This window comes from Solenopsis invicta, chromosome 13 (assembly GCF_016802725.1).
Source record: "Solenopsis invicta isolate M01_SB chromosome 13, UNIL_Sinv_3.0, whole genome shotgun sequence".
NCBI classification, from domain to species: domain Eukaryota; kingdom Metazoa; phylum Arthropoda; class Insecta; order Hymenoptera; family Formicidae; genus Solenopsis; species Solenopsis invicta.
In genome coordinates this window covers 10,161,503-10,179,070 of record NC_052676.1, presented here as the reverse complement: position 1 = coordinate 10,179,070, position 17,568 = coordinate 10,161,503, and the positions used below count along the sequence as shown (strand labels likewise).

General features: G+C 38.3%; 1 protein-coding gene across 1 annotated transcript; it reads left to right on the top strand.

Moving 5' to 3' along the window:
* Window positions 1-289: 289 nt before the first annotated feature.
* On the top strand, window positions 290-7,705 carry LOC113005071 (retrovirus-related Pol polyprotein from transposon 17.6). Its single transcript, XM_039456939.1, has 3 exons — window positions 290-1,091; window positions 1,520-3,258; window positions 7,571-7,705. The coding sequence occupies exons 1-3, from the start codon at window positions 290-292 to the stop codon at window positions 7,703-7,705; spliced, it is 2,676 nt and encodes an 891-aa protein (XP_039312873.1).
* Window positions 7,706-17,568: the final 9,863 nt, after the last annotated feature.

Sequence of the window (17,568 nt, the reverse complement as noted above, 5' to 3'; positions counted from 1 at the left end):
GACACACAGTTGGAGAGAGACAGATAGTCATTACGTAATAAAGCACACGTGCAATTTACAGAGAAACTAAGTTAAGAATAAAGTTAAGAACAAAGTAGTGTGAATAGAGAAGCGGTAATTGTAAACCTTAATTGTCGTTTCTTTGTTTACAGGTAAGATTGTAAATAGTGTAAATAACAATCGTTAAGTAGCGAATAAAATTTCTCACTTTGTTTACAGAGAAACACACTTTGGTTTAATTCTACCCCGTACAAATAGTTGTCTTATAAAACGACAATTTTTGTTTATAATGCCGAGAAGATTACAGTTCGCACTTCAATATGTGGCATCGCCGAGGGACAAGAAGACAAGTATTATCGCCATAACCTCAATTAGAACAGAGGATGACAAAGAATATGTGTTGCCACAAGAAATGAGGTTTGTAAGCGAACATGAAGATCTGATGAAGACAGATGTTTACAAAAGAGTAAAAAAAAGTTTTACTCAAAGAGGTCAAGACAGAACAGTGTGGATTACACTAACAAAAGAAATGGAGCAGACATACTTTGATGAAGAGGGTAATATAATGTTTAACGACTTATATTTAGAACAAATAATAAAAACAGATATAGTAGAATCCACTCAGAAGAAAGAAAGTCAACTTAATCTAAAACACATAGCAGAAAAATTCATGATTGAGAAATTTACATCTAAACACTCAAATGCAAAACAATGGCTGGAGACATTTGAGAAAGAATGTAGAAGGTTTGAAATCAATGAAGATAATACAAAAATCGAAATATTAAGACTATTCCTGGACAAGCCATGTTCAGATTGGCACTCAGCGACCCTCACAATATTGACAGTGGAAGCTGGATGGTCTGAATGGAAAGAAAGATTTTTAGAATCATTTGCAGACAAAGGATGGACTACAGGAATATATGCTATATATTATAGGTATAAAGAAGGTTCACACACATTGAGTGAATATGCTATGAGGAAAGAAAAGCTGCTACTAGATATGGACAAGGACATCAGTTCAAAAACCCTAGTATTGCTCATAGCAGCAGGTTTACCTGAGTTTGTTAGGAATAAGATCGACAAAGAAAATTGTAAGAACTCGACCGAATTATTGCACGAAATCAGAAAATGTGAAAATTTAGGGAATAAAAATAATTTTACGAAAAAGAAAGAAGATAAATACGACAACAAGAAGAAATTTGAAGGAAAACAGCCATGCAAGAACTGCGAAAGCCTAAATAAAGGCATTAGATATCACCCGGAAGACTCATGCTGGTTTAAAAGGAAAGAAAGAAATGAAGGTAGAGTAATAGGCAGCAACTCAGCCATAGAAGTAAATCTAAACACAGAAGCAAAAAACGAATAATCACACCATTGATTAAAATAAAAATATTATTAGAAGATAGGTTAGAGATAAAAGGAACATATGATCCAGGTTCCCAAGTTTCCTTAATAAATCCAAAATTAATTAAAATAGAGAAAAAGACAGAAGATGTAAATAAAATATTTTTAAAAACAGTCAATGGTGTGACACATACAAAAGGTTTAGTAACTATAAAAATAAAAATCTTCGACATAGAAGAATACATTGATGTATTCATTACAGAGAGGGATGATTTTGAAGATTTTATCATAGGATTGGATATGATAAAAAAATTCAAATTAATTCAAGATGAAAATCTACAGATATCACAAAAAAAAACGATAGTAGATACAAAAAAGCAGAAGACTAAAATAGATAATAAAGATAATAAAACTAAACAGTGTTCAATAAACTTCAATGAACACATAGAGACAGATGAATTTCAGATAAAGCTAGAACATCTAGATAATATAAAGAAAATTAAGATAGAAAAACTAATAGAAAAATACAAAACTGTATTTGCGAAAGACAAATACGATATCGGCACAGTAAAGGATTATGAGGCAAGAATTGAATTGATAGTAGACAAATATTGCAGCAAAAGACCATACAGGTGTTCAATAGAAGATAAAAAGGAAATAGAAACACAAGTGGCAAAGCTATTAGAAAAGAATCTAATTGAAGAATCCTACAGTCCATTTGCGGCACCAGTGACACTTGCATATAAAAGAGATGAAGAAAAAAAAAATCGCCTGTGCATTGATTTCAGAGACCTAAACAAGAATATAGTACCACAAGCTCAACTATTTCCACTTATAGACGACCTAATAATTAAAACCAGAAACTGTAAATATTTCACAACACTGGATATAAACTCCGCATTTTGGTCAATCCCACTCCGAATCGAAGACAAAAAAAAGACTGGTTTTGTAACGCAAGAAGGACACTATCAATGGACGTGTTTACCATTTGGTCTTAAAACGTCACCGGCAATATTTCAAAGAATCCTGAGCAACATATTACGGAAACATAAATTAACAGAATTTACAATAAATTATATCGACGACATATTAATTTACTCAACAAATTTTGAAGAACACATCAGACATATAGAGCGGGTATTAGAAGCAATTATAAGAGAAGGATTTAGACTGAAATTCAAAAAATGTTCATTCGCTGCGAATTCAATAAAATACCTAGGACACGTCATAGAAGATAACACAGTAAGACCAATAAAGGATAATCTAATTTCAATCCAGAATTTTCCAACTCCGAAAACTCAAAAAAATATTAGACAATTTTTGGGAAAGATCAATTTCTACCATGAATACATACCAAATAGCTCAATAACGTTAAACCCATTACATAGATTATTAAAAAAAGATATAGAATTTATATGGTCAGAAGAATGTGAGAAATCTTTTACAGAAGTAAAGAAATTATTATGTGCTCAACCAGTTCTAGAAATATTCGATAAGGATTTGCCAATAAAAATTTACACAGATGCATCGCTAGAAGGAATTGGAGCAATACTAAAGCAAGTACAAATAGATGGACGAGAAAAACCAGTAGCATATTTCTCGAAGAAATTGAATGAGGCTCAAAAAAGGAAAAAAGCAATATATCTGGAGTGCCTGGCAATCAAAGAAGCAGTGAAATACTGGCAACATTGGTTAATTGGAAGAACGTTTGAAGTATACTCAGATCACAAACCGCTTGAAAACCTGAACATAAAAGCGAGAACGGACGAAGAATTAGGTGAGTTAACGTATTACCTGTCACAATACAATTTCAAAATAAAATATATACCGGGTAAAGATAACGCTGAAGCGGACTGCTTAAGTCGAAATCCGGTACTAGAACCGACGGAAAACACTGAAGAGGCTCTAACAATAGTAAATATGACACAAATAGACGAAATAAGAACGGACCAAGAAAAAAATGAAATAATACGAAAAATGAAACCAAAACTAATAAAAAAGAATGGAATATTTTATAAGAAAGTAAAAAATAAAGAGAAAATAATCTTGTCAGAAGAATTGAGCATCAAATTGATAAAAGACATACACAAGGAATGGTGCCATACAGGCACTAGACAAACTATGAACAGGATATGTCCCTACTATACATCAAAGAATCTGACAGAAAATATAAAAAAAATATGTAAGAATTGCGACATATGTATAAAAAATAAAACAAGAGGCCAAAGCAAATATGGATTAATGTCTCACTTGGGACCAGCGACTGAACCGTATGAAATAATGTCTATAGACACCATCGGAGGATTTGGAGGACGAAGATCAACAAAAAAATACCTCCACTTATTGGTCGACCATTACACGAGATACGCATTTATTCTAACCTCAAAGACATAAAACGCCACAGATTTCATCAAATTAGTCAAAAACGTGTTAGAAACAGATAAAATTGGGATGATTCTAACGGATCAATATCCGGGAATAAACTCAACAAAATTTAAAGAAATTCTAAAAAAAAAAGAACGTTAAACTAATATTTACAGCAGTTAATGCGCCGTTCTCGAATGGTCTTAACGAGAGACTAAATCAGACTCTAGTTAATAAAATAAGATGTAAAATAAATGAAAAAGAAGAAAAAAAAGCTTGGACAACGGTTGCTAGAGAATGTATAGATAGATATAACAAGATAGAACACTCAGTCACTGGTTTTGCACCAGAGTACTTATTAAATGGCACGGACACAAGTGTCATACCAGAAGAACTAAAAAGAAAGAGAAGCAAAGATGATTGGACCAGGGATAGAAAATTAGCTTTGGAAAGATCAATACAATCACACAACTATAATAAAAAACTGTATGACAAAAATAGAAAACATCAGGAGTACAATGCAGGAGACATGGTATACATAGAAAACGGAAACAAACTAAACAGGAAAAAACTAGACCATCTGAGAATTGGACCATTCGAAATAATAAAAAAAATATCAAACTCCCTATACCAAATCAAAACTAATAAGAAGAAATCAGAAACAAGTTTATTCCATATATCAAAACTAATACCAACAGAAAAAGAAGACACAGAAGAAGAATAAATAACATATCCACCACAAAAGTACCCCGACAAGTCTTACCCTGGGGGGGGAAGATGTAAAGAAAGTATACTTTCTTCAATTCGAATCAGCCGCGATTCTCGTGCTCCGCGCGGCTTCTGATTGATTACCGTTGGATGGAGCGACAGGTACGATCACCAGGAGGATTGTAGATAGACACGGACACACAGTTGGAGAGAGACAGATAGTCATTACGTAATAAAGCACACGTGCAATTTACAGAGAAACTAAGTTAAGAATAAAGTTAAGAACAAAGTAGTGTGAATAGAGAAGCGGTAATTGTAAACCTTAATTGTCGTTTCTTTGTTTACAGGTAAGATTGTAAATAGTGTAAATAACAATCGTTAAGGAGCGAATAAAATTTCTCACTTTGTTTACAGAGAAACACACTTTGGTTTAATTCTACCCCGTACAAATAGTTGTCTTATATATATATATATATATATATATATATATATATATATATATATTCCTGACGTATTTTCCTGACGCCGGAGAGCAACGGCGAAATATGCGATCAAACAAAGGAGGCACTCGCCAAACCTGCGCGGGAGCGACGAACGAACCGAGAAACACCGAATGTTCACACCGAGTCGCAAAATTGGGCGCCAGACGCGATTATACCGGTCGCGTCGCCAGGTACATTCTCTAACGCCAAACGCGGAGTTACCCCACGCGATAATTCGTCAGGCCAAAGCGCAAAATCGTCGCTCGCATGCGGCCAGCTAACTCCTCTAACGGGTAGAGGGGCGGGGTAGTGAAAACAGGGACGAAGCGGCTCTCTTACAGGAGGAGACGGGTAGGCGAGAAATTAAGTGAAGCCAAGCCGATGTAACAGATAGAGATCGCATATATTGCAGTGCATAATAGAGACGGCATACAAAAAAATAAGAAAAAAAGAAGCGGTTAACGTAAGAAAGAACGACAAAGAGATAAGGAGTTGACAAAAGAAATTAATAAGCCGGACGCGGGAATTATCTCAACTCATACCATAATTATGCTACACGCGCCGATCACGACGACTGGTTCCGCGCGAAGCGCGGCAGCCAATCACGCGCGCTCTTAACGGCGCGGCAAGTACGCGAACGCCGAGCCTTCGCTAAGACGAATCAAGTAATTCCGAGACAAAGTACGCTCTGCAAAAAGAGTCGCGCCGGCGACAACGCAGTCGCCGGAACCGCACTACAAAATTAATAGAACACGTGCGATACACCAATTCACCGATAGCTTGGGCGGCCGTATGATCACCGCCGTAACACGACTCGCGCACGTGCGCGAGGGCTTTGCGGCTTCCCGGAAAGCCGGTCGTTCGCGAGCTTCTACGGCGGGACGGCTCAAACACATACGGCAGCCGACAGCTGGGTGCTTCGACGAGGTCTCGGGCTTGAGGTGGAGAGCCAGCCAAACACCAAAAAGCAAGGTGCGTTCAATCGCCACGCGGCGGACGCACTCGCACACCAACCTAATGTCTCCACTTCAGAGCGCGAGCCAGTCGACACCGGCAGCTCGTGGCTTTACACAGCGGTTAAACGGGTCATCTCGACTCCAGCACAGCCCTCTTCCGGGTCCCTAGGGTCCTCGTGGATCCTCCACACTCTCCGACGAAGCTCGTCAAGGCCGGGCACTCTCTTCGATAACGGACACGCCGATAGCCAACCGATAGCCTGTTCGCTTTCCGGCACACGCACGGGTCGCATGTAAAAGCCGAGAGGATCGCGCTCGATGCGCGATCGATGAGCGCTACCCCTCCCACAGGGTGCGCGATATCCTTACGCCTAGCGGCGCGGCCTATCAGCGGCCGCCCTTATCTAGCCGTGACGTCACGGCAGCGCAGAGTCGGGTCTCCGCAGGTGTCGTGCGGTCCCCGTCGGCATCCGACGTCCTTGTTGCTCTCGTCGTCCCCGCGGACGACAGCAGCCGAATTTTCCGGCGACGATTCTTTGCCGTTACCTCCTCGATAGACAGCCGGCATTCGACGGTCCTCGTCCTGGCCGTCCGTCCGCCCTAGGCTGTCCATCAGCTGTGCCACTTGCAAGCCTCTTTTGCGTGGCGTTTATCTGTCGCCACGTCTTGTCTCGTCCTTCTCTCCGTCGGCGGTCTCCGGTGCGCCGGCCCTGGACGATCGCCTTCTCCTTTTCCTGCCGCTGTCTGTCTCCCTCGCCGCTGCCAGTCCTTAGGCGACGTTTGTCGAGGTGCCCGCGGTTACATGAAATAAGCCGCGAATAAGTAACCAAAATAATACGCTACGCAGTCCCGCTGGAGATTTTGCTCTCTCGCTGAGTGCCCGACCCGGTCATACGGGCCTCCTCGCGCCACGCTTAGGCAGAGGACAAAGTGGCGAGGCGGATAAAGCTGCCACGTTACAATATATATATATATATATATATATATATATATAAATACGAAACCATGTAACGGTACGCGGTTTCGGTCGGTTCGGTGCGGTGCGGGAACTTCGGGACCGGATAAGGCTCGTCGGTTGGTCAGGTGTCCGTAATGATTATACTCAATGTTTTACGTAGTAAAAGATAGAGAATGATTTATTAAAAATAACAATTGCAAAAGAGTTGACAAAATGAACATGGGAGAAAATAAAAGAGATAACGAAATAGAGAGATATCAAAAATAAAGAGAGCTTGTCGGTGTCCAGCCAATCGCCGGTATCGGATTGTGGCGGAATGACTTCCGAAAACTAAGGCTTATTCACGCGGTTTACATTTAGACGAAAGAACTTAACTATTTATTTACAGATGTAGGCTAAACTACGCGGTGAGCTATGCGGGCTGTACGCCCGTACGGTCGGGGAGTCGCGGGGCGCGGCGGGAGTTCCTAACGCGGTGGTGTAAGCACGTGCGCAAGCGCAGGTCGTTACCGGCGCGGGTCGTTACTGTCGTTTAGACAACTGCAACATATATACATTCAATATTTTAGTTCTGTTTTATATAAACCTATAAAAATTGTAATTAGTTATCACGACATGCGTATTATACAATTAATATTTGATGCAAAATTATAACTGTATATCATATTATTTTCACTGAAATCTTCTTGTGCTTACTTCTTTGCATCAACTAATCTTGTTTATATATAATTTAAATAACAAGGCCTATTCGGTTATAGCTGGATCTTAAAAGGAGAATACCCCAACTGCCAACCGAGTTTTTTAATGAGATTTGGTGTGGTGGTAGATTAGGAAAATATAAGATTACGCCTCCAACATTAGCTGTAGATACGCATCTGTTTTCGAGAATGTGAGGGTTGAAATTAGGCGAGCACGTTATCTACCCTCCCTTAAATTTAAGGGTTCAATTGTAGCATTTTGTTAGCCGCGCAACGAACGCACTGGCCTCACAGTCCAAAGATCATGCGTTCGAGCCTCGGCACTGTCCTTTTTTTTTTATTTAAATTATTTTTTATTCTAAACGTCAATTATTTTACTTATTAATAATTAATTATTAACATTGTTTATTACCTAAAATAAAAGAAATAATTAAATTCGTTTAAAAATTTATTAAAAATTTAGGAAACTATTTGGAGAAATAATTCATGTTTTGATTTTGAAGAGATTTTGAATCAGCATTTATTCAATGCTCTCATTGGCGCACATTCTTATGCTTTAATTGTTTTTATGATTGTTATGTATGTGTGTACATCAGTTTAATGTACGCGCTCAAAAACTACACTTCTAGTAGCGCGCACGCCTAAGGCTCCGCGAATAGGCTCGCGACACGCGTGCGACGATCGCGGATCGAGCAGGTTTGGGGAGATGTCGCGAGGAGCGTGCGCGACAGGAAGAAGACGGAAGTCGGCATTGATTCGAGATTCTTCGTACATATACACACACTCGCTGTAACGATTGTCGGACATTTTCTAAATAGTGTTGTTTAATTATTCTACGCCTCCTGAGTTTTCTTTATGGCGATTTCCTTAAATACACAACAATTGGCGACAAGGATGGGATCGCCATAATTCGGAATTCGTTCTAGTAAAGATATATTCTCTCCGCGGCGAAGCCGGCTAACCTGTGCGTGATTGCCACGTGCTGAGAATACAAAGGCTCGTGGTACGATTCGTGATACAATGATCATGGCGCAACCGACAATATCAGGATCTCTTGCCATCGAAGCTTTTGACCCGGCGAATACTACATGGAGGAGATGAAGAGGCTATAGCGTCTTCAAAGAGCCTTTCTGATTTTTGGAATCAAGGAACAGGCTCGGGTCTCGTACTTGTTACATTACGTGGGGCCTACGGCTTTTGATATGCTGAGTGATCTACTGGATCCGGTCGATCATTTTACTGGCCAATACAACGACTTAGTTCAAATATTACAAGATTATTACGCGCCGGCACCGCTGGAGATTGCTGAGAATTATTCACTTCATCAGCGGAAACAACAGGAGGGTGAGTCCGTACAACAATACGTTGCTGCATTAAGGAAACTCAGCATACATTGCAAGTTTGGCAATTACCTCAACACCGCTTTGCGGCACCAACTGGTTTTCGGGCTGCGAAATAAAAAGGCTCAAAATCGATTGCTGGAGAAGAGTGATTTGGACTTCGAGGAAGCTGTTAGAGTCGCAGTTACAATGGAACTCTCTGACAAGAGCTCCGCGCAGATGAAGGACACTAATACAGAGGCTGCCAGCGTGGACTACCTCAAGGCAGGCAAGAAACCTCCGAGGAAAAATGCAGGTGATAAAAGGCCGATGCAGATGGCCACGAAAGACGATAATTACAGGCGTAATAATAATAATAAGTTTTCTAACCAGTACAAAAATTCTAACATAAAATGTTACAGGTGCGGTAAAGGTCATTTGGCAAATAAATTTAATATTGATAGAAGTGTACGTTGCCACAACTGTGGGAAACTGGGGCACTTGCGTGCGGTCTGCTTCAGAGCTACGTCCTCCACTAATAATTTGGAAGAAATGCTCAGTTTAGAGCATGTAAACTACCGTGACAAATTCCTGTTGTCTTTGGAAATTGAAGGAAAGAAAATCAAGTTCGAGTTGGATAGTGGAGCGGCGGCTACAGTCATGAGTGAGTCTGAAGCGATCAAACTTTTCCTAACAGCGACCATTAATCATACAGACTTGAAATTAATTTCGTTTTGCGGCCCAGCACTTAGATGTAAGGGTTATATTACAGTTCGCATTAAGTACAATTCTACAGTGAAAAATTTAAACATTTACTTAATTAACGGAGTTAGAATTCCCCTGTTAGAGCGAGAGTGGATTAGGCAACTCAATGTTTATGATTTATTAATCTGTAATGCACGGGTAAATAATGTAACAATAGGTTCACAAAGAAAATTACAAGAAATATTAGATAGATATCGGAACATTCGTTCTCTAGAATTCGCTTCAATTAAAAATACGCAAGTACATTTAAAATTAAAAAAAGATACGTCTCCGGTTTTCATGCGATCGGTGCCTTTTAAATTACAATTGTTAGTTAATAAGGAGCTTGATATACTAGAAAAAGCCAGCGTTATTGAAAAAGTAGAGTCGTGAAAATGGGCTACACCCATCGTTCCAATTTTAAAGAAGGACGGAAGAATACGTATTTGCGGCGATTATAAAGCCACGCTCAACCCGCATTTGATTGTCGACGAGTACCCTTTTCCTACAGTAGACGAGTTGTTCTTGAAGCTTGCAAACGGAGAAAAGTTTTCCAAAATTGACCTAAAACAAGCTTACCTACAGTTAGAGATAGCACCCGAGGATCGGGAGTTGCTAACTATCAATACATGCAAGGGACTCTATAAAGTAAATCGTATGATGTACGGAATTGCCCCGGGGCCTACTATATGGCAACGCGAAATCGAAAAAATTTTGCAAGGAATACCGGGTGTTGCGATTTTTTTTGATGATATCGTTATTACAGGTAGTACAGATACAGAACATTTAACACGACTCGAGGAATTACTAAGTAGACTACATAAATTCAATGTTCGTATAAATCTAAATAAGTCCAAGTTTTTAGATAAAATCGATTATTGCGGATACGTGGTTGACAGAGTTGGCATACATAAAGATAATCGAAAAATAGAAGCTATACAGAAAATGCCACGGCCTAAAAACGTGTCGGAAATCAGAGCTTTTACAGGCATGATCAACTACTACGGTAGATTTATTCAGAATCTAAGTTCTATTTTACATCCATTAAACAAGCTGCTGCAAAAAGAAGTACCCTTCGTATGGTCTCGTGATTGTGAGACTGCTTTTAATAAGGCTAAAGCGGCTTTTATTAGCAATCAAGTTCTGGTTCATTTTAACCCAAAATTACCTTTGGTATTAGCGACCGATGCAAGTTCGTACGGAGTCGGAGCGGTGCTGTCGCACCGATATCCTGACGGATCCGAAAGGGTCATTCAATTTGCTTCACAAACATTTTCAAGTGTTCAGTCAAAGTACTCGCAGATAGACAAAGAGGCTTTTGCAATCATTTTTGGTGTAAAAGAATTCGTTCAATTTCTATACGGAAATAACTTCACGCTAATAACGGATCATAGACCGTTGGTACAAATCTTCTCTCCCTCTCAGAGTTTGCCTATATACTCAGCAATGCGCATGCAGCATTATGCTATATTTCTACAAGGATTTAATTATAAAATCGAGTATAGGAAATCTGAGAAACATGCTAATGAGGATTGTTTATCCAGACTCCCTGTGGATGCGCCACAAACCATAGTAGACGTGGTAGATGCTTATCAATTAGAAATAATTGAAACCTTACCGGTAACTGCTAGTAAACTTGCTTATGAAACCCAAAAAGACAAAGACGTAAGCGAATTACTAGAAGCATTACAGACTGGTAAAATCATACATAAAACAAAGCGTTTTAATATTGAGCAAAATGAATTCAGTCTAGTGAATAATGTAATTATGCGAGGTTAACGCGTTTATGTTCCAAAAGTACTACGAGCGGAAATATTAAAAGAATTGCATTCAGGACACTTCGGGATTGTCAAAATGAAAAATTTGGCTCGAAGCCATTGCTGGTGGCCAGCCATTGACAATGATATAAAGAAATTAATACGTAACTGCGCAAACTGCAATAGTCACAAAAACAATCCTCCGAAAGTGGAAGTACATTTATGGGAAGCGCCATCAGCGCCAATGCAACGCGTACATATTGATTTTGCAGGCCCATTCTTGAGAAAAATGTTCTTGCTTATGATTGATGCATTCTCGAAATGGCCCGAAGTACATATTGTAAGAGATATGACAGCAAAAACTACAATTACAAAATGCCGGGAAATCTTTGCTGCATACGGGATACCACAAGTGGTAGTAACTGATAGAAGCTTCACTTCTGCGGAATTTCAACAATTTTTACACATGAATGGTATTAAGCATAAACGTACTTCACCTTTCAATCCCGCAACAAATGGTCAGATAGAACGTTTTGTCCAAACATGTAAACAAGCGCTAAAGCGAATGAATTGCGATGCTACAATGTTAATTTTGCATTAAGTAAATTACTATTACAGTATAGGTCAATGTCACATGCGATAACTAACAAAACTCCTGCGGAGATGTTTCTCAATCGAAAAATATTCACTAGATTAGATTTAATGATACCGGTACATAATAACTCAAAACTATATGATAACACTACAGAAAATGTGAAAACATTCTCGTGCGGGGAGAGAGTTGCGTGTCGTAATTATTCCGGGAGCGTAAAATGGAAGTTCGGCATAGTATCGGCAAGAAAAGGAAAACTACACTATTCAATTCGTCTGGATGATGATCGCTCTTGGGAAAGACACGCTAATCAAATGCGTAAAATAAGCGAAAATACTCCAACGAGTTATACGGAGAACGATCACTATTACTGGGACATTGAAGAGTCTCGGGAACCGGAATGCCCGAGCAATTCCTCATCTTCAAATACGGAGAATCATCCGGACGCGCCTCAAAATGCTGCGCCAGTTTCCTCACAGAGTAATATAGGCGTTGATGCGAGATCTGAATTGGAAGCTCTCAGAACTACACTTCTAGTAGCGCGCACGCCTAAGGCTCGCGACACGCGTGCGACGATCGCGGGGATTGGGGAGATGTCGCGAGGAGCGTGCGCGACAGGAAGAAGACGGAAGTCGGCATTGATTCGAGATCCTTCGTACACACACACACACTCGCTGTAACGGTTGTCGGACATTTTCTAAATATAGTGCTGTTTAATTATTCTACGCCTCCTGAGTTTTCTTTATGGCGATTTCCTTAAATACACAACAATGATGAATACCATCCAAGTACTTGTAATAAAAAATAAGAAATGTAATAAATTGTGTTATTGCGAGCATAATGTTTGTAGTAATTTACTAATTGTAAAATAATTTAATATAATATATTGTTGTAGCCTCATTAGCTACCTTAATTGTCTTGCATATCCGCTTAGCAACAATCACGCCACGAGCACCCGTTGCAGCGGAAATGCAAGATTGCAGAATTGGTCAATCGCGCGAGCAGCGTAAGCATCGACGATTGACGCGAGCATGACCATATATGGTCACCGCGAGGGCCTAATGCCCCACCATATCAATAATACAGAAACTATAAGTTAGGCTGCCTAATTATGGGCAGCGGGAGATTCTTACGAAAAGCACGAACGGCACGCGCGCGCTCCGCGATAAGTCGGACACCCGACACCCCGCAAACCATCCAGCGGCCGAGTGCGCGACAACGCGTGATCCGTGCACCGCGATTTGATTGTATTAAGTGGAAAAACGTTTATAATAAAGTTTGGAGAATAAAAGTATCAGTAAAGAGGTGAAAAGTGTTATTTGCCACCCCGCGCGTCTTCCTCCAAGTATCCTCCTCGTGGGTCCTAACCCTTCAGACGGACCGAATCCCGAAAATTTTATCTTGTTGCACCCGCCGGTACAACAATATGATTTTACAATATTATAATCGAGGTCACAATATAAAATGTTTGAAATTTTATTTGTAAACATGAATTATTTCTCCAAATAGTTTCCAAAATTTTTAATATATTTTTAAACGAACTTAATTATTTCTTTTATTTTAGGTTATAAACAATGTTAATAATTAAATATTAATAAGTAAAATAATTGACATTTAGAATAATAAATAATTTAAATAAAAAAAAAGAACAGTGCCGGGACTCGAACGCATGATCTTTGGACTGTGAATCTAGTGCGTTCGTTGCGCGGCTAACGAAATGCTACAATTGAACCTTTAAATTTAAGGTAGACAACGTGCTCGCCTAATTTCAACCCTCACATTCTCGAAAACGGCTGCGTTTCTACGGCTAATATTGGAGGCGTAATCTTATATTTTCCTAATCTACCACCACACCAAAGCTCATTAAAAAACTCGGTTGGCAGTTGAGGTATTCTCCTTGTTAGTGCTTTATATACACGTGTGATTTTATATACTATACTTTCTCAGACTCAACCAAACTGCGCACCGTTACTTTCGATCATATAACACAGTTATAATCAAATAAGAGTTGGTAATATCACTTTTATTAAATTAAAATAAAAGTGATATTACTAACTCTTATTCGATTATAACTGTGTTATATGACCGAAAGTAACGGCGCGCAGTTTGGTTGAGTCTGAGAAAGTATATAAAATCACACATATACATAAATCACTGACAAGGAAACGCAGGAAAGTGTCCGCCTTAGATTAAAACGAGTTTTTAATATGTTGTAGTACAGATAAAAATAAGGGACACGTATTTTTTTATACGTGCCCATACGCACTTTAAGGGGGTGAAACACCCCTTCGAAGAAAATCGGTTTTTTTCTTTCGAAGCGTATGCCGTCAAAACTATAAGAGATAGAAAAAAATGTTTTAAATAAAAGTTGAATGGCTCGAAGAGTATTTATAACAGCGGAAAAAATTTTTTTTTTTAATTTTTTTTAATACTTTTCCCCACCACTTACCTATTTTTTTTTAAATTTTTATATTTTTTATAAGCAAAATAAAGCTTATTTTATTACGAATTCAACGGTATACGATAAAGTTACAATACAACGTTCCCATTTTCCAAAAATAATTAAAAACCTCTCTATACGCACGGTACGCGCACCCGTCCGCGCGTTCGTGCGCTACGGAAGTGACTCCCTCCGATTTCGACGTGCCTTTAATATGTTGTACAGATTAAAATAAGGGACACGTATTTTTTACACGTGTCCTAATACACTTTTAAGAGTGAAACACCCCTTTGAAGAAAATCAGGTTTTTTTTTCGAAGCGTGTATCGTCGAAACTATAAGAGATAAAGGAAAATGTTCTCAATAAAAGTTGAATGCATGTTTTCTTCGCATAAGATGACAAAAACATTTCGAGGACAGTCTGTGTCTAATATGAAAACGCAGACATTGAGAAAAACATTTACTACAAAATAAAACGACACTACACTAAAGAATAACAACAATTACGGTTTTGTAAAACATTAATTTCTTGTTTAGAAAATAATATGTAATTAATATAAGTTAAACATTTATTTACTGGTCTACATGATTCGACTAGAATAGTTGTTTTCTTCAACATTTTACAGATAAGGAGACTTGGATTACACAAGATTATTACTCACACATTCCATATCTTCACTATTTAACGCCAGCTCATCAACTAACAACAACAGAACTAACATAAAACTAATTAAAAAATTAGTTGGAAATTTCATCTTTTATATTGCATTTATACAATTCAATTAAAGTGTTTATTAAATTCCATTAGTGTAGAAATATGCATAACCACGCTACTGGTGCGTGCACTTAGGGTCATTTTCTATCTTGAAATAGAATGTTTACGTCTCGGCAGTATTGACATGTATAGATTCAAGAGTTACGTATGTAAGAAAATGACCCAAAGTGCACGCGCCAGTAGCGTGGTTATGCATATTTCTATACTAATGGAATTTAATAAACACTTTAATTGAATTGTATAAAAAATGCAGTATAAAAAATGAAATTTCTAATTAATTTTTTAATTAGTTTTATGTTAGTTCTCTTGTTGTTAGTTGATGAGCTGGCGTTAGATAGTGAAGATATGGAATGTGTGAGTAATAATTTTTTGTAATCCAAGTCTCCTTATCTGTAAAATGTTGAAGAAAACAACTATTCTAGTAGAATCATGTAGACCAGTAAATAAATGTTTAACTTATATTAATTACATATTATTTTCTAAACAAAAAATTAATGTCTTACAACACCGTAATTGTTGTTATTCTTTAGTGTAGTGTCGTTTTATTTTGTAGTAAATGTTTTTTTCAATCTCTGCATTTTCATGTTAGTCACAGACTGTCCTCAAAATGTTTTTGTCATCTTATGCGAGAAAAACATGCATTCAACTTTCATTGAGAACATTTTTCTTTATCTCTTATAGTTTTGACGATACACGCATCGAAAGAAAAAACCCGATTTTCTTCAAAGGGGTGTTTCACCCTTAAAAGTGTATCAGGACACGTGTAAAAAATACGTGTCCCTTATTTTAATTCTGTACAACATATTAAAGGCATGTCGAAATCGGAGGGAGTCACTTTCGTAGTGCACAAACGCGCGGACGGGAGCGCGTACCGTGCGTATAGAGAGGTTTTTAATTATTTTTGGAAAATGGAAATGTTGTATCGTAACTTTATCATATACCTCTGAATTCGTAATAAAATACGCTTTATTTTGCTTATAAAAAAAATAAAAATTTTGAAAAGAAATAGGTAAGTGGTGGGGGAAAGTATTAAAAAAAATTAAAAAAAGAAAATTTTTTTTCCGCTGTTATAAATTACTCTTCAAGCCATTCAACTTTCATTTAAAACATTTTTTTATATCTCTTATAGTTTCGACGGCATACGCTTCGAAAGAAAAAAACCGATTTTCTTCAAAGGGGTGTTTCACCCCCTTAAAGTGCGTATGGGCACGTATAAAAAAATACGTGTCCCTTATTTTTATCTGTACTACAACATATTAAAAACTTGTTTTAATCTGAGGCGGACACTTCCCTGTGTTTCCTTATGAGATCCAGTTATGACCGAATAGGCCTTCTTATTTAAATTGTATATTACATGTATCGGTCGAACATCTCTCTAGTTTTAATCTTGTTTATTTATATTTTTTTGCGCTTACTAACGATTATTTTCCCTTAATAAGCATTTACTCTTACTTATATTTATCTGTATTAATTCATTTTTTGCGTTAGACTCACCTCTGCAACTCGTATTTGCGTTAATCTTAATAATTAATTGTATTTGATGCTTGCTTTATGTTATCTTCTGCGACAAATATTTATGTGAACTTATATTCTTGCGCCATTTATCTATTTGTACTTCTTAGTTTTCTAAGCATTGGGTATCTACTTCTGCTCATGTTTCTTTACTCTAGCTATCTGCTTTTTGATTATGCCATTTTATTAGTCATCTGAACTATAGCTATATTTTCTTTTGTTGCTATACGGTTTCCGATTTCAAAATTACAGTTTTATTTTCAATTAAAGACACAATCTTGAGACAAGCAAAATCTCTAGACCTCCGATTTTGCTCTACATCAACGATGGTGGTGTTACGTCTGGCGTTCAAAATTTTTTCTTTTCTCACGCTATCCGATAATATTTTTAAATTGAAACATTTCTAAAACGCGTTTATTTACGACTTTGTAGAATTCAATCTAATATTAATTAATATATTGAATTCATTCGGCGTGGATGTGTTGGTTTTAAAATATTAAAATTTAAAGAATGCGCTCGCAAGCGCGCGCGCTTATACAGCGTTCTCGAACGTTCGGCGAGACGCGGTCACGCGACGGAATACGGCCGCCGGCGGAACGCAGTCCCCCCCTCCCCCCTCTTACCTCTGCGGCTCGCCATCGTCTACAAGCGTGGAAGCCAGCGCTAGTTGGAAGGGCACGTTGCAGCGCTATTTTCAAACCCATAACCACCTTTGCGCGTCCGGAGCATATAAAAGGAGCGTGCGCGGAGCATTTTTTGAACAGATCGCTCTGGACAGTCGGAGTGTGCGCTTGAACAAGCGGCCAGCCAACGGTAAGACTGGCAGTTTTCTCAAATTCACGTTAACACTAATTGCCATGAGCGGTGACGATACGACAATCCGGCAAGTCCCCGCTAAGTCGGTAGAGAAGTGCGGGGGG

What these genes read in the sequence shown, in the direction of transcription:
- LOC113005071 (XM_039456939.1), top strand. Translation starts at nt 290, where the DNA reads ATGCCGAGAAGATTACAGTTCGCACTTCAATATGTGGCATCGCCGAGG. An exon ending in TAAGATCGACAAAGAAAATT is followed by an intron (nt 1,092 to 1,519) that starts GTAAGAACTCGA and finishes TTTTAAAAACAG; the next exon opens with TCAATGGTGTGACACATACA. An exon ending in CTGAAGAGGCTCTAACAATA is followed by an intron (nt 3,259 to 7,570) that starts GTAAATATGACA and finishes ATTCGGTTATAG; the next exon opens with CTGGATCTTAAAAGGAGAAT.